The sequence below is a fragment of the Babylonia areolata genome, chromosome 8, assembly GCF_041734735.1.
Source record: "Babylonia areolata isolate BAREFJ2019XMU chromosome 8, ASM4173473v1, whole genome shotgun sequence".
Lineage (NCBI taxonomy): Eukaryota > Metazoa > Mollusca > Gastropoda > Neogastropoda > Buccinidae > Babylonia > Babylonia areolata.
In genome coordinates this window covers 320091-343862 of record NC_134883.1, presented here as the reverse complement: position 1 = coordinate 343862, position 23772 = coordinate 320091, and the positions used below count along the sequence as shown (strand labels likewise).

The window sequence follows — 23772 nt, the reverse complement described above, 5'->3', positions numbered from 1 at the left end:
TTATTTGTTTGCTTCATGTATCCACAGGCTGTTCATCAAGGCAGGTAGTGTGTTAAAGGGGAATTGAGTTGAAAGGAAATCTAATTATAACACATTTCCTAGGAAATATGACCATTTTCTTTTAAAAATGTATCCACATTAGCAGTGAATGAAACATACTCCTGAAAAAAAAGGAATAACCATGTCATCATTTGTAGTTTTAAGTGTAGTTTTGTATTTTTTGTTAGACACAGAGTTTGTGTCTGTTGACAGAGCAACTGGAGGCTACCATGAAAAAAATATTCAACATCGATGAAAACAAGGAAGTGCGTCTGTGGAACCGTTACATGATCAACACGTATGAACATCTCAGCAAGAAAGAGAACACTTTGCAAGACGCGGGACTGTATCAGGGTCAGGTTAGTGACAGTTGTGTAAAAATGATAAGGTGGAGAATCTTTGCTGCCATGTGGGTTACCTGGGATCACTTTCAGATTATGACACCAGTTTTTCACTTATCATACATCATCAGTATTGTATTGTTGTTTTTCTTCTTCTTTTTTTTCTTTTTTTTTCTTTTTTTTTTTTTAAAGCTTGTGCTGTTCTTTGAAATGTGCTAGAAAATCCTTGCTGGTTCTGTGTTACTAATATTATCCACCAGATAGGTGCATGTGTGTAGAAGATGATAGTTAAATCTGAGGGTGGGTGGGGGTTAAATTGCTTTATTGTTGAAGACTTTTGTCACTTTCTGCATGGACAACACATTTAGTCTGTTGGGCAGATATATTTGAAGGAATGAGCTGTTTGTTGCAGGCAGGAATTTGTGGTTGACAAGATCAGCTGTCTCAACACATGCATAAAGTTGTGTGTGTGTGTGTGTGTGTGTGTGTGTGTGTGTGTGTGTGTGTGTGCAGGTGATTGTGGTGGAACAACAGAATGAGGATGGCTCTTGGCCCAGACATGCAAAGAGGTCTGTCACTTTACTGACCTCGTTCTTGCATCCACCTTCACCTTGAACCTCTCCCATCTTCTTTATTTCTACTGCTTCTTTCTCTTGCACAAAATTTCTATTTCAGTTTAGTACTTGAATGCACGCTTTCTTGCGATGTGAATTATTTTTGATTATGCATGTGATATTTTTTTTTAATTCAGGGATGATGGTAGTCATCTTTAATCGACCCTTAGCTGAATTAATAATGACAGTGACAACCAGTTTTTGTCCTCATATATTGATATAACCAGACTTTGTAAGGTTAAACTTGGATTTATCATGATTTAATGGGCTGCAGAGAACCAGTCAGTCATTTTAGGGGTTCTGTTTCTCACAATGCTTTTGATTACATTTTCATAAATAGCAAAAAAATATTTCTTTGTGTGTTGTATACAGACGATTCATAATGATCCCATGCATAACCAGACATCTGTTGGTCAGGAAATTTGAGCAACACTCCAAAAGATGCATCCATGAATCTTAACCTACCTATTTGAGCCCATAGCTTACTCAAATGGGACCTGGACATGGGCTAAAAAAATCCCTCTGCTGGGGCTCAAAACCTTGTCTTCCCCGTCATCAGTGCATGATGCTAACCACTTCATTGTGGCTGCTGGTTTGAAAAAAAACAAAAACAAATAAAACTCTGCTCTTATTTCTATGTATTTCACCACTTCTAACTCACTGTTTGAATTTGATTTTCAGCACCAGCACTTACAACAGCAACAGCACTTATGCTACCAGGTCAGTTTACCAACATCATTGTTTATTTTAGTTTCTTGTTTTTGGACTCTTTTATTTTCCAATAATTTTGACATACACACAAGAAGAGTTTTGAGTGTTCAGAATGTAACTTTCATTTCACATACACAGAGATATAAATGAAATGTTTAGTGCTGATTCAGGAAAGGTTTATTCATGTAAACATATGTCTGAAGATGAGAAATGATTGCATTGCTTAGGTAGCGGCAGTCCCCATGGCCGATGCCGGGAAACCTATGAACGCCTAAAAAATTGACTAATTTTGAAGTGCATTTTCTCAAATTTGATTTCATTTTGTGAAAAACTATCCAACTGAAATAATTATTTATCATCCATATTTTTAATTTTTATTGTGTTTGCTTTATGCAATGCGTGAATGAGTTCGTGGATGTAAGAAAAAGAAGTGTACTGTAACGCGAAATAGCGATCCTTGTTCAATGGCGGCCGGTGTCTTTCTGAGCGCAACACAGTTAGTTTCAAACACATAGTGGAAAAAATCGCATCCGTTGTTTTCCATTCATTGGTTACTGTTCGAAAAACTGGGAGCCGTGAAAGGCAAAAGTTCAAGGAGAACTTTCATGTGTTTTTTTTTCTAAGCCTTGGGCGAAGTAGGGTAGTTAGATCTGAGCGCAAAGTTACGGGAATTTTTCGGCTATCTTTCAACGTCTCGCGCAGTTCGAAAAAGAAATCTTGACCCTACGTGATACTGTATGAGCGGTAAAGAGCATTTTCTGCTGATTTCAATGGTATCCGAAACTAAGATTTTTGATCCATGAGCAATTTGCTCAGGCGATTCAAAAGCAGGTACCCCTCTTCGTCAGTTGCGTCAGCCCAATCAACATTCAACACAGGAGAGCGGCACTATATCTAATACAAAAATGCCATTGTTTCTCCAGAAAATCTTAAGTTTCATCGGTAAGTTTTATATTATTTTTGAAAACGAATGCCTTTAGCACTTTCATGCACAATATTGAGCTGAAATTCTTTGAATCAGGATTTTGATCGACGTCAGTAACTGAGCAGCTTGGATCGATTTCATCAGTGTTTTTGTAACGTGACACCGTGTTCAATCGGAACACGATTTATTTTTTTCTGAGTAAAACACACAAAAACTATTGATACAGAATGAAAAATGGACATGTTAAAACGGAGCCCATGAATTCCAATTACTAATATTTGATTAATTTTTGCTTTGGTAAGCAAAATATTACCTGGGTCTAAAACCGGAAGTGCTCGGGACAGCATTAGCATCGTCTGCTACAGACTCGGTGAGTGTTAAATAAGTGAGTAAAAAATTGTAATGTGGTTTCTTTTTCCATAAAATGAGCATTTCATTCAACATGACACAAAAGTCTGATATTCTATTTGCATTCTGCTTCGATAGCTGTGAAACTTTATATTAATATATACAGACAGATAGATACTATGCGCTCACATTCCAAAAAGATCAAGAACACCAATTCATACTAACCCCCTGCTCCCCCCCCCCCACCTCCCCCCTCTCCTCTGCAAACTTCACTTAATAATTTGCTGAGAGTTGTATAATCATTCCCCTCACTTGTCTCTTGTAACCCATGATATGCTGTGCATCTCGACTGCATGAAACAGGAAACAAAGGGATAATTCATGAAATGATAAAATGCAAAATACCATGCACATATTGTGAATGAAATATTCACTTTGATATATATATATATATATATATATATCTAAGACATGCATTCTCACATACACACATAAATAAAGGTGAGTACACAAAATATATATCAAAGAATAAGATACTAAGTATGATGTGCATATTAACAATAAAATATTCAATATTTAGTAATCATATATACCTAATACATTTAGTAATACATTCATCTCAATCATGAAATGTAGTACCCTGAAGTGGAAATATTTGAGTAAATAATCGCATGCAACAAAGACACATAAGTTGAACAGTACATGTAGATGGCAAAGCTCTTGTCAATAACTGGAAAGGACAGACCCCCAAAACTTCAGCCTCAGTTGTCAAAGCATAAGTTGTTGCTGCAGTTTGAGTTATTGTGTGAAAGATAAATGCAGCCAAATAGTTCAGTGCAGTGAATTTTGTGTTGCTGTTGAATGAATACTTACCTGTTAGTATGCCATTTTATAATTCTGTTATCACAGTGTTTTCCTCCCACTCAGAACATACCGAAATTGACAAAATCCCAAACATATATTAAACTGAGAGCTCTGTTTTTGCTTGTATGTTTTTAATTGAATATAACATTTGTTCTTTCTTATGAGCTGATCTGCGTATCTAACATGTTGCAGAAAGGGCTGCTCATGGCAGGGCATGCAAGACCTATTCAATGATCCAAAAAGGCCAGTATGAACATCTCAGGTAGCGAGCAGCATGTTATTGCTGATGCCAGGAAACCTGTGAGTGCTGAAAAAGAGATTTTTTGGTGTGCATTTTCTCTCGTGTGAATCGAATGCCATTTTGTGAAGAAATAAAGATGCATCATCCACCTTTTATTTCTTATTTATTGTGGTTCTTCTACAATGATGGAAGAAAAAGCTAGAGAGCTGAAAGAAAACAGATTCATACATCTGTCATTTTTGCTAGCAACTTAAGTAATATTTGCTCCCTCCTGGGAACCTTTGTCATGGAATGCCCCATCAACCTACCCATTCTGTATAATGCTCTAAAGTTGCATTTGTTTAAAAATTTGCAGTAATTTTGCAGAATCTGATCAGCCAAGACCACTGGTAACTTATTGTGGCTGTAACTTCAGTATATTTTCAAAAACAAAAATTTTGAAGAAGTCTCATCCACAACGTGCACCCTTATTTATGAGAAAATCGGGTATCATTCCTTTTCTGCCAACTTTAGATGGAAGTTTTAAGGTTGATTTTAATTTATTTTGAAAGCTGACATTTCACTTAATACACACACAAAATTTCCTGGTCCTACTTGTGACAGTTACTGAAATATTCATCTTTGCAGCATGCTACCCCAATAAACAGTCTTTTTTCCGCTGGTCAGATTGAAGATTTTTCAAAGTTTGAGACTCTAATACTTAAAATTTAGTTAATTATCCTGCCTGAAAAAAATTCAGTGCACTTTTTGTGATGTATTCTGCAAGATATTTTATTATGAAATGCCACTGTTGCTATTCTGTGCAGATTGACATGTCTTGATTTTCTATTTCCCCCTACTTTGACAGGCATATTTTCCAATTTCTTTGCTGCTGAAGTGTTATTTTTTTTCTTGTGCAATATGCCATTATCATATGGTTTTTAGAAGTATATGAGTTTTCATTACAGTACCCTCATGGTGACTGAAAATGTGAAAATGTTAAGTACTAACAGCATGTACGCATTGTCACATCTTTAAAATGGAATATCTTCAGAACCAATCAAGATATTCACTTACTCTTTTTTTTGTTTTTCTTGTATTGTCATGTTGTTTGCCAAAAATCACATTTCAGTCATTGTAATAAATATTTAAATTTTCACTGTCGCCACCTACATTGCTAGACAGGATTTTATTAAGTAGAAAACTGCTATACATGCTAGAAATTTGGAAGTATGATTTTAATGCTAGTTGATTGTCATTGTATCCAGGTATGGCACCAGTGGGGGCAGCAGTTACAGCAACCATGACACAAGCTATGGGAGCAGCAGCAGTGGCAGCTACTATGGGAAAGGCTACGAGAAGGGGTTAAACGCCAAGCCAGGTCTCTGTGGGCTAGCCAACCTGGGCAACACCTGTTTCATGAATTCCGCCCTTCAGGTGAGTGCAGAATGCTGTTAAGGGTGGTATACCAGTGCAGAATTTGCAAATGGTATCATATCAGTATTTGGAAGCGCAGTTACTATTTAGGACTTTTTTTCTGGGAAGCACAGTGATGTTTTTGTATTTTTTTTTATTTATGTTGGTTACATTTTTATGTACTGTCTCCCCCAGTATTCACTAGGTAATAAAGACATTCTGTTCTATTCTACAGTAGAATACAGTACAGTACAGTATAACGTAACACAGTGCAATACAAATACAGTTTTGAGAAATACAGGTATTGGAATTGCAGACAAAATTGCCATTGTCCTCTGTGGAGACTGCATGGACTGTGGGATTGTGTTGCAGTGTATGAGCAATGTGCCCAGTCTGACAAGCTACATGCTGAGTGGCCAGTGGCAGGAGGAGTTGAACAAGGAGAACCCCTTGGGCATGAGGGGAGAGATTGCTGTGTCCTTCGCTGAACTAATCCGCGAGATGTGGTCTGGCATATGTAACTACACTGTGCCTCGCAACTTCAAGGTTAGCCAGGCTTTCTAACACTTGATGGAGAAAAAAGGAAGAGATTTTCATGTTGGCTGGACTTGTGCTTGTTGTATGTGTGTAACTACTTCATAGATAGATTTATTGTTAGGCAGCACATACTTGCCCTGCCAAACTGATGAAGCTACAGCCAGTAGCTTTACTCTGTGAAGCCATTTTTGTTAATAACCCAGCACTAAGATGATCCCCACCCCCCTTCCTCACTTCCCTTTGCCAAGCCTAGTTCTGGGTCTGCCAGTCAGTGTGATTTGTTCCCTTCAGTGCTGAGCATGTGCTGTTATTCATGTTGTGGCCAACAGCAACATGCACGTTTGCATTAGATATGTGGCTGTCAGCTTGACTGGCTGGCTCAGTAGACCATGGGCTTGGGTCATTAAGGTCTGCTGTGCCTTGTCAGACCAGTTTTACATCTAATTCACTTAAACAGAGTTGGATGGGAACTCTGATCCAGGACATAATGAAAGGGAAATGTGGAGCACTTACGTGTTAACACTAGAGTGATCATTATCTGAAGAGTATGTCAGTTGTGAGGAGACTACCTGCTCTTGCAACTTGGATCCGCCCTGCTCAAACGTTTCATACAACAGAGCGATAAAAGAAACTTAGATGAGAAAAAGAAATATGTTGAGGAGTTAAACCAAACCCTATGCAGACTGGACCTGATGATGACTTGACAATAGATGATCTAAATGAAGCAATAGCTAAATGCAAGAATCAGCCCCTGGCCCAGACAAAGTTCGCTACTCGGACATCAAGGAACTATCAGAAGAAGACAGAAGCAAACTTTTCAATCTATATCAAAACAGTTTCCACAATGGACATGTGCCGGAGGACTGGACACACAGCTTCTTAAAACCCATACAAAAACCAGGAAAGGACCATCATCAGGTAAGCGGCTACCGGATCCTAACCATGCAAAACATTGCTGGAAAGCTCATGGAACGCATGATAGCCAGGAAACTTGCAAGGGATCTTGAACACAGGCACATTCTCCCTTCAAATCAAGGTGGTTACAGAACAGGCAAGTCCACATGGGAAAATGCAGCTGCTTTTGCATATGAGGTGTATGAAGGATTTCAAAGGAAAGAAGAAACACTAGCAGTAGCAATCGACCTTGAAGATGCCTACAATAAAGTCCAGTTTGCACACCTCATGGAGCTGCTACTAAGGTATGGAGTAAGTTTGACACTGACAAGATGGATAGCAGCAGCGCTTCAGGAAAGAACCGTCGTCCTACGCCTTGGAGATTGGATGTCTGCACCTTCTAAACTATCCATGGGACTGCCACAAGGGTCTCCGCTCTCTCCTGTCCTCTATAATGTCTACACGAAGGGCCTTGCAGACTTAAACAACAATGGAATAGCTCGGGTGCTTACTCTTGCGGATGATGGCCTGGTCTTCAAAACTTCGAAAGATGCTCAGGAAAGAACTAAAGCCGTCCAGAAACAACTAAACAATATTGCTCAATGGTGCAAAGACACAGGATCTTCCATCAATCCAGCGAAAGCCCAAACGTTGCTGTGCACCCTCAACAACAGAACCGCGAGCAAATCACCACCTTCTGTGTCATTCGATGGGATTCAGATCAAGAAAACTGAATGTCTACGCTACCTAGGAATACACTTCGACAGGATGCTGACCTTCAGAAAACATACGGAAAATACTGTTCTCAAATGCAAAAAGGGCCTTTCAGTCTTAAAGGCAATGGCAACCAAAGGTATTGAACAACGCCACCTCTTCCTGCTATACCAATCACTCGTCCTCAGTGTGATCGACTACGGACTTGGGCTAACAACACCGTCTTAAAGCAACCTCTTAAAATTAGAGTTCAAAATGAAGCTATGAGGCTGATCCTTGGAACAACAAAAGACACGCCCACAGAAACCATGCGATACCTGCTTGACCTTCCTTCAGTGCAGGCCAGAAACAAGTTAGAACAGGTCAAGACCTACTTCAAAGCATTAGAAAACCCTCAAAACCCACTGCATGACGCAGTCAAAGAACCAAAAGGCAGCCGTCTAGGACGAGGAAGATCATGGATGGGGCAAGCAGAAGACACAATCCAGCTAGTATGCCGACTACAAGACCTGAAAGAAGCAAAAGAATGGGAGAAAAACCCCGAAAACCTCAACCATCTATTCAACACAGCCATTTCACCCACTCTAGGAAGACATTGTCGGGAATGGCCAGAGGGCAAAACTGATGCGGAAGTGAAGCTACTCATAGAAGAAAACAGTAAAGAAGAGGACATCATCATATACTCAGATGGCTCAGTCACCAAAGACCAATCCGGATGGGGGGATTCACTGCGAAACAAAATGGAAAAACAGTTAGGAAAGAGAATGCTGCCTACAAAGTCACAACCTCCAGCCTAACGATGGAAGTTGAAGCTGTGACACATGCCCTCCAGTGGCTGTCGTCCATCCATACGCCCGGAAACCAACATGCCATGATTCTAACCGACTCAATGAACCTCATACAGAAAATTGAAAATGGAATGGGAAGCCCAGAGTGGCATAAGGCAATGCGCAACTTTCAGATTAAAAAACTCACATGGTCATACTGCCCGGGACATGCAGGAGTTAATGGAAATGAGCGAGCTGACAGACTTGCTGCTAACGCAACACCAACGAGCGGCCTACATCTAGGAAAATCGGAAATCCTCAGAAAAGTCAAAGAATATCAAAAAGAAAAGGTACAAGGTCATCACACCATCGATCGCCTCAAAGAAATAAAAGCAGAGAGAGGGAGCGGCCGAAAGTCTAACATGAAAGGTAGAGCACGATGCTTTGCAAATCAAACAAATATCGGCATCATTTCCAAACCAACATTGCACAAATTTCTTCAAAACAGAACAGAGTCTCTGTGGGCTTTTCCAAATACAATAGACTGAGCAACACACTAGACGCCATGTTCTTGGCATCAGAGATCTTTTCCTATCCCTCTTGCGGCCAATCAGTGGCAGCCTCTGTGCGTGTGTGTATGTGTGTGTTTGTGCGTGTGTGTGGGTCTGTGTTTTTGAGTGCGTTTGTGCATGCGTGAGAGTGTAAGTGTACACAAGTGTCAGGAGAGTTCTGTGTATGGGTGTGTGGGTGTGAGGGGGAGGTGGGGGTGCGGGGAGGAGGTGGGGTAGAGGATGAGGTATGTGAGTGTATGCATGCCTACACTGTGGGAGCAACAGGATATTGGAACATATATATTATATATATATATCTTTGTATATATGTGTGTGGGGTTGGGGGTGGGAGATATGGGCGTGTGTGTGTGTGCTTGTACAAGTAAGCGTTTGTGTGTGTGTGTGTGTGTGCCGTGGAAGCTGCGATACATAGACCAGAAATGAGTGTGTGCAGGAGGGGGGTAGAGGAGGTGCAGGGTAGTGTGTGTGTGTGTGTTGGAGCTCATGTACGTTTATATGTATTTGACTGTGCTTTCATAACTGTGAAACTGCATGTTCGGTGCATATCTGTTATGCATGTGTGGGTGTATGTGTGAATGTGTGTCTTCATGTTTTACATTTACTTGCTTATTTATCATCATTGTTGTCTTATTTATTTATTATTATCATTATTTTATTATTATTACCATTACTACTACCTTTTTTATATCATAATAATTATTTATTTATTTATTTATGTAAGCGTATCTATTATTTATTCACCTTTTTTCTTCTTCTTTTTTCTCAAGGCCTGACTAAGCGTGTTGGGTTACGCTGCTGGTCAGGCATCTGCTTGGCAGATGTGGTGTAGCGTATATGGATTTGTCCGAACGCAGTGACACCACCTTGAGCTACTGAAACTGAAACTCTTGCAACTTGGTATCAAAGTCCATCATTTTTTTCTGCAAAGAAGACATTTTCAGTGATGTGTTGCATGCATATATCAGCCTTCACAGTATTTCTTTGGAATGTTGGTGATTCTTGACATTAGTGCTGATTGAAGAACTCAGAATCTTGCTGCAACTCTGCTTTAATTTGTTTTTTGCTTTGTTTTGGTTGTTACAGTAACCCTCTCAAGTAATGTTTTTCACTGATCTGTTGTATACATAGTTTTAAAGGAGTGTTACCAGAAATATTTCCAACAGATCATATTTTATGGAAAAAAAATGTCATGGGTGTTTTGCAGGAACTTAAGAAAAACGTTTATTTAGAAAAGAAATTAAAGTAAATATTTGAAAATGTTCACTGTATGTCTCACACTTTCTGTTCTACTCTGTTTTATTTATTGGGTTTGTGTTCATGGGGAAACGAGTTTGCTGTGTGTATTAGAAAAAAAAAGACCTGATCCATCCTCTCCAATGTCCCTTGCTTGTATGCCCAGATTGCTGTGGGGAGGTTTGCACCCCAGTTCTCGGGATACCAACAGCAAGATTCTCAGGAACTGATGGCCTTCCTTCTGGACGGACTGCACGAGGACCTGAACCGCATCCGCAAGAAGCCTTACATTGAGCTGAAAGATGCCTCTGGCAGGGAGGATGCAGTGAGTGCCTCCAGGGTTCCTTCCATCAGACTCTGTGCAGGACTTTCTTTGTGTCATTTGGATTTGATTGTGTTTGTGTGGTGATGTTTATATTGTGAAACTTGTGGAAAAAAAAAAAAAGCTGTTTGAACCAGTTTTCATCGTAAGATTTGTTTTCAGGGTCACAAAGAATTATTCAAAAATGTTTTTGTTTGAATCTTGAGGCAAAATTTTGTTTGACCAGTGGGTTTTATGGCACAAGTGACAGTAAAATGTGCCATGTGTTTTGATTAGAAGATAATAATTTGTCCGAATTTCTTTCACAAGAGCCCCTGTTCTGATGTATTCTCTCATCAAGCTCTTTTCTGTTTCATGGAAAAAAAAACAGGCAGAAAAACTTTGATTGATTGAAGTCAAACAGCACATTCATCTAATGATGTGCAACTGTTTTCCAATTCATACTTCCATACTGTCTTCCTTTAGTTGTCTGATGATTCATTTACTTCTTCAACACTGTGGAAACGTCTCACAGGTTGGAGCATGTCTTTTATGTTAATGTTTACATATAGGTAATGTGATCTCTTGACAAATTTGATAAATTGCTCTGTTTTCAACTTTTTCACTTTCATTTCTGAATTTGTCTGAAAATAATACCATGACAGACTATGGCCGCTAATATTCACAAATTTGGTGACAGTATTGCTTCTCATTTACAGTATCTCTTGTGTGGACACCAGTGTACAGGCACTGTATTTTGCATATATATATATATATATATATATATATATATATATATATATATATATGTGGATGCATCCTTTGTCTTTTTCACAGGTGGTTGCTAAGGAAGCATGGGAGAACTACAAAAAACGCAATGACTCCATCATTGTGGATACTTTCCATGGTCTGCTGAAGTCCACAGTAGAGTGCCCTGACTGTGAGAAGATTTCGGTCACCTTTGACCCCTTCTGTTACCTGTCGCTTCCCATGCCCATCAAGAAGGAGCGTCAGATGGAAGTGTTTTGGGTGTCAGCCTCACCTGCTGACAAGTTGGTGCAGGTATAGTGCACATGTGTGATGGTGGGCATGATTCTGTAATGGGCAGGATAAGGTGTTGTCCATTGGTGTTAAGTATCATGATAGGAAATATGCATTATTAGGTATTGTGGTCTGTGATAAGTGATTTGATGTGTACGATGATTTTTGTGTGTCTGAACATACTGTAGTGTTTGTTGGATGTTGGTGCAGGTTTACGGATAAAAGTTTTTCATTTTAGTGTTTACTTGTATGTTTTGTTTTTGTTGTTTGTTTTTTTGCTGTCCCACCATCTGCTCCACTTCAGTGGCATCACATCCACGCCGCTCATTCTGAGTCCCTCATACACGGCCACACCCGAGTTTGTCTGTTGCACTCACAGTGTCGCCTGTACACAGGGAACCATCAGTGTTAGGTTGTCAGGGGGCCACACACCAGAGGAGATCCTGCACTGCTGTTGAGTCACTTTTGTGGTGTTCAGTAGTGCCTGTTCTGATTTAACATACTTAAGACACCACCTACTAAGCCCCCTACTGACGACAGTGATAGCTTGGATGCAGAGCCAGACTGAGTGAGTGTTCCCCCTAGAGTGGAGACTGCCACCACATCCCTTCAATGACAGCCCCCCATGAATATTAATAACAGAGGATGCTGATGATGATGATACGGCTGCTACACAACTCCATTCAGATTTGGGATAACATGACATGGCTGTACTCTACACTTCCTTTCATGATGAAATCCGGGTGCTAACCAGCCCCGAGAGATACAGACACTTGCAGTGTTGGTCAGGAAGTTTGAACAAACCACTCAAAAAGGCATCCATGAAGTGGATGATACTCCACTGTGTGATCCCAGTCTTCCCATTTAAGCTAGGAGCATACACATCTCAGGGTAGGAGCTGGTCACATGCCGAAAAATCCCACCTCTGCTGGGAATCGGATCTGCTTCCTCCCAGCCGTCAGTCCGTGATGTTAACCACTTAGCCATGGCAGCTTGCTAATCATCAGTTTTTACATTGTACAGTGCAGGTGAGTATGTTTTATATGGAAAGGCGCTATATGAATTACTGTTTTTATCAACCAATTGGGTGTGAGAGGAAGGGAAAGCACTGGCCAGTCCACCACCTCCAACCCTGAGCCCCCAACTGACTGAAAGGCGCTATATGAATTACTGTTGTTATCAACCAATTGGGTGTGAGAGGAGGGGAAAGCACTGGCCAGTCCACCACCTCCAACCCTGAGCCCCCAACTGACTGAAAGGCGCTATATGAATTACTGTTTTTATCAACCAATTGGGTGTGAGAGGAGGGGAAAGCACTGGCCAGTCCACCACCTCCAACCCTTAGCCCCCAACTGACTGAAAGGCGCTATATGAATTACTGTTGTTATCAACCAATTGGGTGTGAGAGGAGGGGAAAGCACTGGCCAGTCCACCACCTCCAACCCTGAGCCCCCAACTGACTGAAAGGCGCTCTATGAATTACTGTTGTTATCAACCAGTTGGGTGTGAGAGGAGGGGAAAGCACTGGCCAGTCCACCATCTCCAACCCTGAGCCCCCAACTGACTGAAAGGCGCTCTATGAATTACTGTTGTTATCAACCAGTTGGGTGTGAGAGGAGGGGAAAGCACTGGCCAGTCCACCACCTCCAACCCTGAGCCCCCAACTCATTGCCTTCACCCTTGGTCACCCCCATTTCAGCAGAATTTACATTGAAGTTGACTTCCTGTCTAGAAGTGTTGCGGTTTTGATATATAGGGAATGGTTACAAAGGATTGAAAGTACAGGCAGGACATTTTTTCTGCAAATTCAACTATTTTTGCTTGTGTTGTGGAATCAGTTTAATATTTTTGTATGTTTTTATTACCATACTTGATGCATTTAGAAAGAATGAAATTTGTTGTATCTGAATCATCATCTTTTGTCTGAACATTAATTTGTGCATATTTGAAGGAGGGGGTTATGTGTATATGCACACACAAGTGCATGTTCATAAAGGTATGCAAGCTGAAGGTGATCAGTATATTTGTTTCACAGTTTTATGTGAAATGACATGTTTTGGTATGATTGTGACTAATTTTTTAGAATTTTTATTGCATTTGCTGTTGTTGAAATAATGACAGCATTGTGAGTGGCACTGTGATCTTTGTGAGCTTTTGTGTGTGTGTGTGTGTGTGTGTGTGTGTGTGTGTGTGTGTGTATGTATGTTTATGCATATATATGTTTGCATTATATGGTTGGTGTTTGCAGTACAAGCTGACAGATATGTGTTTGCATTATATGGTTGGTGTTTGCAGTACAAGCTGACAGATATGTGTTTGCATTATGTGGTTGGTGTTTGCAGTACAAGCTGACAGATATATGTTTGTTTGCATTATATGGTTGGTGTTTGCAGTACAAGCTGACAGATATGTGTTTGCATTATATGGTTGGTGTTTGCAGTACAAGCTGACAGATATGTGTTTGCATTATATGGTTGGTGTTTGCAGTACAAGCTGACAGATATATGTTTGCATTATATGGTTGGTGTTTGCAGTACAAGCTGACAGTACCCAAGGCAGGGTGCATCATGGACCTGTGTAAAGCCCTCAGCCACTATGTTGACGTTCCTGAGGAAAGGGTCGGTTCTCTTCTTTTTTCTTCCAACATGGTTTGTTTGTCTGCCTGTCGCTAAAAAGGTGGACTGTCAATACTGTTAGGAGTCAAATTGGAGGGAGCAGATTATTATGATTGTTAATACAGTTGAGCCATTAGCAAAGTGAGAGCTGTATGATCAGTGGTTTCTCCACTGCTTTTGGAAGTCATTTACAGTGAGCCTTTTGTGAAGGATTATGATTCAAAGATTGCACTGGCTCTTAGCAGCCTTACATTCGTAGGCCTTTGGGGCCTATCCCAACATGGTGTTTACTAAAACCCTCTTGGCCGAGAGAGTGGGAATGTAACTTGGGCAAGAAACTCACCACTACAATCAAATTCTACCTCAGATTGTCAGGATAGCAGTTGCCTCCTTAGCTGTCCTGATAGACAAGACGATCGTACATGCATCATACATTGATATTATTTATTTATTTTTTTAAATAAGACCAGTGTGAGAGATGTCATTCATTAGTTAGACACAGAAATAATATTTATTCATTGGGTGTAGGTCAGCGTGAGGGGGTGGAACAGAAAGATGGCAGATTAATACATTTCATGCTTACCTGTTAAGACTGTATACTCTTACCCGGCTTGGTGAGGCTGCCTCTGTTATTGTGAGAGAAGTGACTGGAAGATAACTTTCCATTCATAGATATCTTTTTTAAGTTATCCTTCTTACAACACAGCCCTTCAGACGTTGGCAATTCAAATCAGCAGTCAGCCTTTCCTCTGGCAGAACTTTGGAGGAGGGAGGCAATCTTTTGTTTGAACAGATAGTGTGAAAAAATAATTTGAAAGGAAAATTCCCTTTAACTGCACATACTTGATTGTGACCCATTGGTGCAGACTCCAGCAGGGGTCTGGATTCCTATCTGTTATTGGGTATGATTTGTAAGGGCAATTTGAGGGTCTTAAACAGAGATAGCAGATATATATGGTATCCCTTTGTTCATGTCTGTCTTTTTTTTTCCCTCTGTGTGTGTGTGTGTGTGTACATTAGAGGGGAGGATGTTGAATTATATTTTGCTCTAAAATGGCTGAGCCATTTGGCATCAAGAGGATTGTTGGAGAATATAATGCTTGAAAATTCAGAAACAAAAAAAAAAGAACCTGTTTTTTTGCTGCAGCTGGAAATCCCTGGTTCTGAATGTTGATTCAAGACTGACTGACTGTGCAGATGGTGGTCACAGATGTCTACAACCACCGATTCCACAAGATCTTTGGCCCTGAAGAAGGCTTGTCACACATTCTGGAACGTGATGACATTTTTATGTGAGTATTTCTTGTGTATCTCTGCCTTTCTCTCCCATGTGCTTATGTGAATAGATGCCTCTCTTTGCTGACTATGCTACCAAGGCAAACTTCTCAGTTTGGTGGTTGTTTTGCTTTGCAGATACAGTGAATTAGAATATAGAAATTTGGAATTAAAAGATTGTTTAAACTAGATGATTAAAGTTGGGTGAGTTTAGAAATTTGTTTGCCCTGAACTGATATTGTTAATCTTTGAAGTTGTATTCAGTGTTTAAGCTATGACAGAGAATGAGAGATGTGCAGCATTCATGCTGTGTTTGTCTGGACCTGAATATGAACATAGTTTCCTACCTGAATTGTCCAGACTTAAACATTAATGGTGACTAACATTCAACTTGAATGAATCAAAGAAGAAAAATGTGATAGCACAGGCATTGCTCGGTTTGCATTATGACTGCTGATGTTGGATTTCTGGTGTGTGAATTCCTCATACATAAAAAGTTTGTGGTTTTTGACTCACTTGTGTAAACAAAGTGAGTCTATTATGTTTTAACCCTGTGTTCGGTTGTCTGTTTGTGTGTCTGTGTGTCCATGGTAAACTTTAACATTGACATTTTCTCTGCAAATACTTTGTCAGTTGACACCAAATTAGGCATAAAAATAGGAAAAATTCAGTTCTTTCCAGTCATCTTGCTTAAAACAATATTGCACCTTTGGGATGGGCACAAACAAATAAAAAATGAAGCCTAATTATATGCAAATTGCATTTACTGTTATATTTATATTTTTTGTATTCTCTAAACTTGGCACTTTGATCTGATTTTCTGACACAACAACAAGAGCAGTCATTATTATCATTTTTTGTTCAAACAGGAACTTCTTTTGCTAAGCATAGAAGTTTTATTTATTTTGCAAACGTTTTGGTGCAGATAGTAAAAAAGGGGAATTACTCTGTAATTAATGCTAGGGGACTTAATTTGCTTTTAACTGATCTTTCTCATCTTAAACATTACATTTTGAAATTATACTCCATACATAAAAAGCTTGTGTGTTTTACTCTCAGTGTACAGGGCTTTTTTTTTATTTTTTAAACACAAAGCTTTATAATAACAAATACAGAACACATTTTAATGATTAGACTTTTTTTTTTTAAAGTGTATCACAAGTGAGTCTTGAAGGCCTTGCCTCTCTTGTTTATTTTTATCTTTTTCTCTGTTGCTTTACAGATATGAAATTCCTGCAGCAACAGATGGTGAGAGCGAGTACTGGCAGATTCCTGTGTACTTCAGAGAGCTTAGGTAAGGGGAGACTCTGGAGTTGTACTTATCCTTAAGTAAAGTGGGATCTCTGGACTACCTGTTGAAATGTCAGTACTAATATTCATTAGATTTAGTATTGATTTTGGATATAATTAGTTTTGGGTGTAGTGAAGACTTCCATGCTTCATGTTTTTGATGATGTTCTCTTTTGAACTGATGAGGATCTTAACGCATTGACATGAGGGTGGACATGAGCACACACTGGATACACACATATGCTCTTGACTGATGCAGTGCATTCATAGTTTGTGAGCCTGTCTTGTATTTATTTGTTGTAAAGTGTTTTGACTGATCATTTGTGATTAATTTTGATGAAATGACATAACCACATGCTTCATATTAAATGAAAACTAAACTTCAGTGTCTTTTGACTGATCATTTGTCATCGATTTTGATGAAATGACATAACCACATCCTTCATATTAAATAAAAACTAAACTTAATGTCTTTTGACTGATCATTTGAGATTGATTTTGATGAAATGACATAACCACATCCTTCATATTAAATAAAAACTAAACTTAATGTCTTTTGACTGATCATTTGTGATTAATTTTGATGAAATGACATAACCACATCCTTCATATTAAATAAAAACTAAACTTAATGTCTTTTGACTGATCATTTGAGATTGATTTTGATGAAATGACATCACCACATGCTTCATATTAAATGAAAACTAAACTTCATTGTCTTTTGACTGATCATTTGTGATTAATTTTGATGAAATGACATAACCACATCCTTCATATTAAATGAAAACTAAACTTCAATGTCTTTTGACTGATCATTTGTGATTAATTTTGATGAAATGACATAACCACATCCTTCATATTAAATGAAAACTAAACTTCAATGTCTTTTGACTGATCATTTGTGATTGATTTTGATGAAATGACATAACCACATGCTTCATATTAAATGAAAACTAAACTTCAATGTCTTTTGACTGATCATTTATGATTGATTTTGATGAAATGACATCACCACATCCTTCATATTAAATGAAAACTAAGCTTAAATGTCTTTTGACTGATCATTTGTGATTGATTTTGATGAAATGACATCACCACATCCTTCATATTAAATGAAAACTAAACTTAAATGTCTTTTGACTGATCATTTGTGATTGATTTTGATGAAATGACATAACCACATCCTTCATATTAAATGAAAACTAAACTTAAATGTCTTTTGACTGATTATTTGTCATCGATTTTGATGAAATGACATAACCACATCCTTCATATTAAATGAAAAATAAACTTAATTGTCAGCATACTCAGCTGATGCCTTGTATTTGCTACTTAGCTGTACTTCATTTTCTATGTTTATAAAAAAAGTTGTGTTTTTTTTTTTTTTTTTTAGAAACAAATGTTGCCCACAATATTGGAGAGTTTGTGATATTGTGGCAAGGCTGAAAACGACCATAAAATGTCACTCTGTCTCTATGTCTGTCTGCGGCTTTCTCTCTTCTTTTTCTTTATCTCTATCATTGTCTGTCTGTCTCTCTCTCTGTGTTGGTGATGTCACTGATTTGCTGACTGTGGCTTTGGTGGTCAGCCGGAAACGAGGGTCATCACGCTACACCACCAGCAGTGACCACCTGTTTGGTCAGCCCATCATCCTGACAGTACCCCGTGTGTGTACATACAAAACCTTCTACAACACTGCTCCTGCACCGCATCTCGTAAGTCATACCTGCCCTTTGTAGTCTTCAGGTGTGTGAATAGTGAGTGTGAGTGGTAGTGAGTTGAGACGATGGATAGTAAGGTGACTCAGACGGAAAAAGTAGTGGACATTTACCTGCATCATCCATGTGGAAATCCTGTGCTAGAAATTAACTCCTTTAAAAAAAAAAAAATTTAATAGTATTCTTTTGTTTATAGCTTTCCCCTTTTCTTTCTGTTTGGTCTTCCTTATTTTCTTCTGTTTTTTTTTCTGTAAAGTTAAATATTTTGGGGTGTCTCTTTGGACTGAATTAATCATTTTTCTAATTATGTTCGTTATTGTGCCCTGGGACATTTGAGCTTTCCACTGGGTTTTTGGTTTTAATTACACATACTTAACCGTGACCCAACTAGTGCAGACTCCGGCAGGGGTCTGACATTCCTGTCCTGTGCAAACTACTATCCGCCTATGCGGAGAAAACGAAACTACTGCCGATAGCCTCCCAGAAGTAGGTAACCTCCCCTTTGTCCCACTGGCTATCGCCCTCTTTTTCCGGCAGCCATTATGACTCTGTTCCTGTGCTCTTTTTTCGTATTTTCTGTCTGTCTGTCGATTCTCTGGCGTTCTTGTTTTTTGTCAAATTTTGTCTTCAACCAGGTCACATAATTATATGGTTTGATTGGAGATCGGGCTAAAATGAAGGTGCAATCACAGTCGATTTGCGGACACTCTGGGCCCTCTATTTCTGGCCCTCTCAACAACGCCAAACCACCGCCTCCTCCACTTCCTTTGCTCCCTCCGGTCGACTCCAGACCTCCACCACCCTGCTCACAGTGCAGATGCATGCATAGCCCATTGAACTTCGGCAGTGCCGTTTTTTTCTGCCCCACTGCATATCTCCACTGTTACCCAGACTAATATCGGCAATTCCACGTCGGGAGTGCCTCTTGATAACTCGATCCTGCCACTTGGCAGTGCTCGGGCCGATCTTGTCTATCCCTTTATCCGTCAACACACAACAGTTGAACGTCAGTCCTCTCGCAGGAGCTATTCTTGAGATTGGACCGCCGTTCACATACAGGGGGATGCACATCCCACAGCATGCCGACGAACTTGCCACCCCCTCGTCCACTACGCCCATAACACTGGCCTTACATGCCGTCATGCCACATGTCCCGACTGTCTCGCGTCCGATGGCGACCGATTCGGGTAGGGATGCCCACGGCACTAAGGGACATTATAATTATTCCCCCTTGCGGCCGTATCACCTGTATTGGTTACGGTGGCATCGAACCACGGACTCTACACACACAGCATGACACTCCTCCCTCTACAGCTAGGAAATGTCAAACCAGGGATATGTGCTCTAAAGACACCATCCTTTTCGCTGGATATCGGCGCCAAGGGAGGCAACATTGCATTGTAACCTAGGCGCTTGAAGCTGTAGTTACTTTCGCCGACACAGCACGTCACTGCTGCCCCCCCGTGCTGTCCACCAACGATATTTCTTCGATTTCTCATTGGGTCCTGATGCCCATTCATGGAGTTTACACAACTTTGCACAGCAACTGCACCTTTCTTGCTGTTTCTCAGGCTATTGGCGACTGAACTTTTGGTTCTTCATCCCCCACAACAGGCACACAGCCGTCTGCAGGCAACCAGTCCTATTACCATTCTCTTCTTGTTATACGCAATAACAGAAATAAATCACAATATTTCCCCTTCTATTCTTTTTGATTTATTTATATATGTACAAAAAAAAAATATACACACACACACACACACACACACACACACAACATATATATATATATATATATATATATATATATGAGATATCTTGCTACATTTATACACATTTCTGCTTTCACTTACAGATGTATACTTATCCCTCGGTATACACATGTGTGTGCGCTTATGTGCGCTTACGGGATAGGTTCATACAACTTTCATATTAACATGTACAATTATATTTCTATCTCTATTCATTGACATCTATTCATTGAGATTCCCTACCTAGCAATATAGGCACACTTGCATTTGCGTCCTGTTCACAATGGCCAGAACTCTCTGCGTCTACGTACTGGAACTTTATTCATATGTGTATGTTCATCTCATATATAGGTGCATACACAGATTCCTTTCCCATTTCTGATTATGCATACTTACCCATTTACTTGGGTATATCTGTGCACGCTACACGTATGCTTATACAGCCGCTTATTTCTTGTGTCTCGATCTCTTGTCATTGGCATATTTCTGACATCACTTGAGTTGATGGAAGTTTATAATTCCTTCGCATATATATGGTTTCATTTCATAAATTCATCCCTACCTTGCTTTTGGAGGACGACTGCACTCACAGACAAAACTGCTCATTCATGCCTGAATGTATGCTCCTTCACATTTAGTAGTGGCTGGTCCTTAGGGACCCACACACACCCCCTTCCCACCCACAGGGCTAAGAATGCCCTCTCTTGTAGCAAGGAGGACAAGGCAACCCAACTCATTTGCCTACAACAATCACCCATAGGGCTGGAGATGCCCTAACTTGGTACAAGGAGGGATGAGGCAGTCACCTTAGAGGTGCCACTCTGGACACACATGCCCTTCATTCCTTCCAAGTTTGTAAGGCATCCCTTCTTCCCCCCTTGCTTACAACAACCCTTGGTTTGCACCACTGTGGTTGTGACAACAGTTCCACACGGGGCCCTACATCCTAGCCAGCCCTCCCCATGAAGGGGTGTCTTATCTTTGCCTTCCAAGTTTAGCAGGCCCCAAAAACCTGCCCACTGGGCAGGAGACAATCACCCTAAACCCATCCATTCCACTCCTCTCTAGTAGCAGAAGGTCTGGGGTCATTAATTGTTTTCCTCTACATTTGGGAGAAAGGCATATTGACGAGGACGGATGCATCTCACAAAGCACAACGAACCCGTCCATTAGCCACAGGGGTGTACCCTTTCTGCCCACTCATACCAGCACGGCAGATGCCGCTTTCAAGCACATCACTTCACCCCATCACCTTGCTTGAACAGAGATCCAGCATCGACATCTCAAAACAATTGGCGTTTGAAAGCACTTTCTGCACTTGGTCTTCCCTGCCCGATCCTTTCAGCCTCAACACACAACCACTGCTATGGTTACAGATGGGCATTCCTTCTCAAGCACTGTCTTTCCATTGAGACACTTCCAGGGGTTTCTAGCCTAGGCAGGCTATCCCATCATGCAGCCCCAGCCTTCAGTCAAGGGCCTGTCAGAGGATGACTTTGTTGTCACTTCGGAAGCAAGCACCATGTCTTTCAAACATACGGTTGCACCACAAGACCCCGTAAACTCCTTCTGGCTTCCTTACATTTCAACATAACCTGCATGGTGGACGCCTTCATCCCTCAAGTACACAGCAGCTGTTTCCTGATTTACCCATGCTGAATGGTGTCCTCCTAGGACCAGTATATGATAATCAGTCATGTACGACAATGACCATCAGAACAGCAGAGGAGGCAACTGCTGGTCCCGACTATTCGGGCTGGAATTCGATTATACAATTTATAGTAGAGAGTGTTTTGTCCAAGTTGCATCCCCAGTCCCTCGATCAAGAGGGCCTTAGGACTCATCATTGGGACGGATCCCAAAGGCTAGTTAGGCCAAGGCTATAGCACTAAGTCCCAGTGCAATTTGACTTCTAGTCTGAGAGACATAGTCATTCATGAAAGACTAAGCTGCAAATGATTTCCCTTTGCAATTAAGAAACCACTGATAATACAGCTCTCACTTTGCAGTTGGCCATACTGAAAACGTATGTCAGATCAGTGATTTGATGTAAATGGCCAGTACAACACATCTAGAGCCACTTTCCCTCCTGCCCCCACCCTGCTCCATCCCCAGACTCAGTGCACACCACACACAGCCAGAGGCCTGTCAAGGATCCGGTCCCCTTTCTCACTAAAGAACCTTCAGCAAAAATGTTCCCCACGGAAACCCACTTCCATTAGGAATTCCACCACAGAATGGGACTCAGTGACCTGCTGGCACATGGAAGTGCACTTCCATAGCCTGATCCAACCCAGCCATTGACTGCCAACAACTTTCTGCAGGTTGCTCCAACATGCCACACTCAGGTAGAGAAGCCACCAAGCCTTCCGTATGCCCCTTCATGATGGTACCAACCTGGGCAATTACACAACCCTGTCCCAGAGACACCAGGGACATCAAGTCTTTTGTTGCCAAATGTCTGCCATTCTATGCATAGGCAACATACCAGTGCTGTCATTTTTTTGAAACGACGAAAAAGTGGTGGGGGAGCGCCCATCGCCTGTCAGCTTGCATGGAGGAGCTCTACAGATCTGGCTGTCATGCCTAAGGCAAGCCAACATGGCGGCCTACCTCTGTCTTGTGCCACAGTTTCCTTCAAACACATATATCACTTCCACTATCGGCCCACAACTGATGTGGAATCATCAGATCAAAACCACATGTGCACCTCCTTGCATTGACGCTCATCCATGCTCAAATGAGGACAACCCTATAAGGGTAACGTGTTTCCTTCCCTTCTGAAGGGCTCTCAATAAAGTGTGGATTCAACACACCGACCCCGATTTTCTTTGCGCTACATTTATCAGCACAGCTGTGGTCCACAGACCTCTCCCACAATACAGCTGCGACCTCTGTCTTCTTTGCCCGCACCAATATCCTTAGGTGACACAGTACACCTCTACTTTCGTCGAATTCTACTTGAGGGACATCTATCGCTTTAGGGATGATGGCTCATCGGACTTCTACCAGAGAGACGTCGCAACGCCTGCGGGATGATGGCTCAAGAGGCATCGCTTCTGTGGTAGTTGCACAACAGGCCATCACAGCACACAGACAGTAGAACAGGCGAGCCCTCCACCTTGTCGCGCTATTCTGCACTAGTTGGGTCATGGTTAAGTATGTGTAATTAAAAGGAAATTTTCTTCTAAAATTACTTTACATAACATACCTTACCGTGACCCCAAATTTAAGACCCTCCCGTCCCTCGCCCACTTCCTGTTCTCCCTGCTCGTTGCACTGGTGATGGCATATTGCCATCAAAAGAGGGTGCTAGCCAGCGGGACGAAGGGAAGGTTACCTACTTCTACCTACTTGAATAAAGATGGAATGGTCAACATCAGGCATGACCTAGGTTTATGTGCTTAAATGTGATTGTATTTGTGCCTAACTCTTGATAATTGAATATTTTCAGCCCTGATATGGGCCTGAGTGGATGGCTTTTGCTCTTGACATTACGGACAAACTGTGCAATTGTCAGTTTGAAGTAGAAGTTTATTGTGATTATGCTGATACAGACTGAAATGTAAGTTGAATGAATTTGGGAA

General features: G+C 40.8%; 1 protein-coding gene across 1 annotated transcript in view; it reads left to right on the top strand.

Moving 5' to 3' along the window:
- The window catches only part of LOC143284949 (ubiquitin carboxyl-terminal hydrolase 4-like), a 41234-nt gene that overhangs the window by 3968 nt on the left and 13494 nt on the right, over nt 1–23772 (top strand). Inside the window, exons 5-15 of the mRNA XM_076592111.1 lie at nt 253–398; nt 894–949; nt 1676–1714; nt 5330–5498; nt 5850–6023; nt 10361–10519; nt 11333–11557; nt 14071–14154; nt 15349–15443; nt 16649–16720; nt 18305–18431. Of these exons, the coding sequence (XP_076448226.1) occupies nt 253–398; nt 894–949; nt 1676–1714; nt 5330–5498; nt 5850–6023; nt 10361–10519; nt 11333–11557; nt 14071–14154; nt 15349–15443; nt 16649–16720; nt 18305–18431 (1346 nt within the window). The remainder of the gene's footprint in view (nt 1–252; nt 399–893; nt 950–1675; nt 1715–5329; nt 5499–5849; nt 6024–10360; nt 10520–11332; nt 11558–14070; nt 14155–15348; nt 15444–16648; nt 16721–18304; nt 18432–23772) is intronic.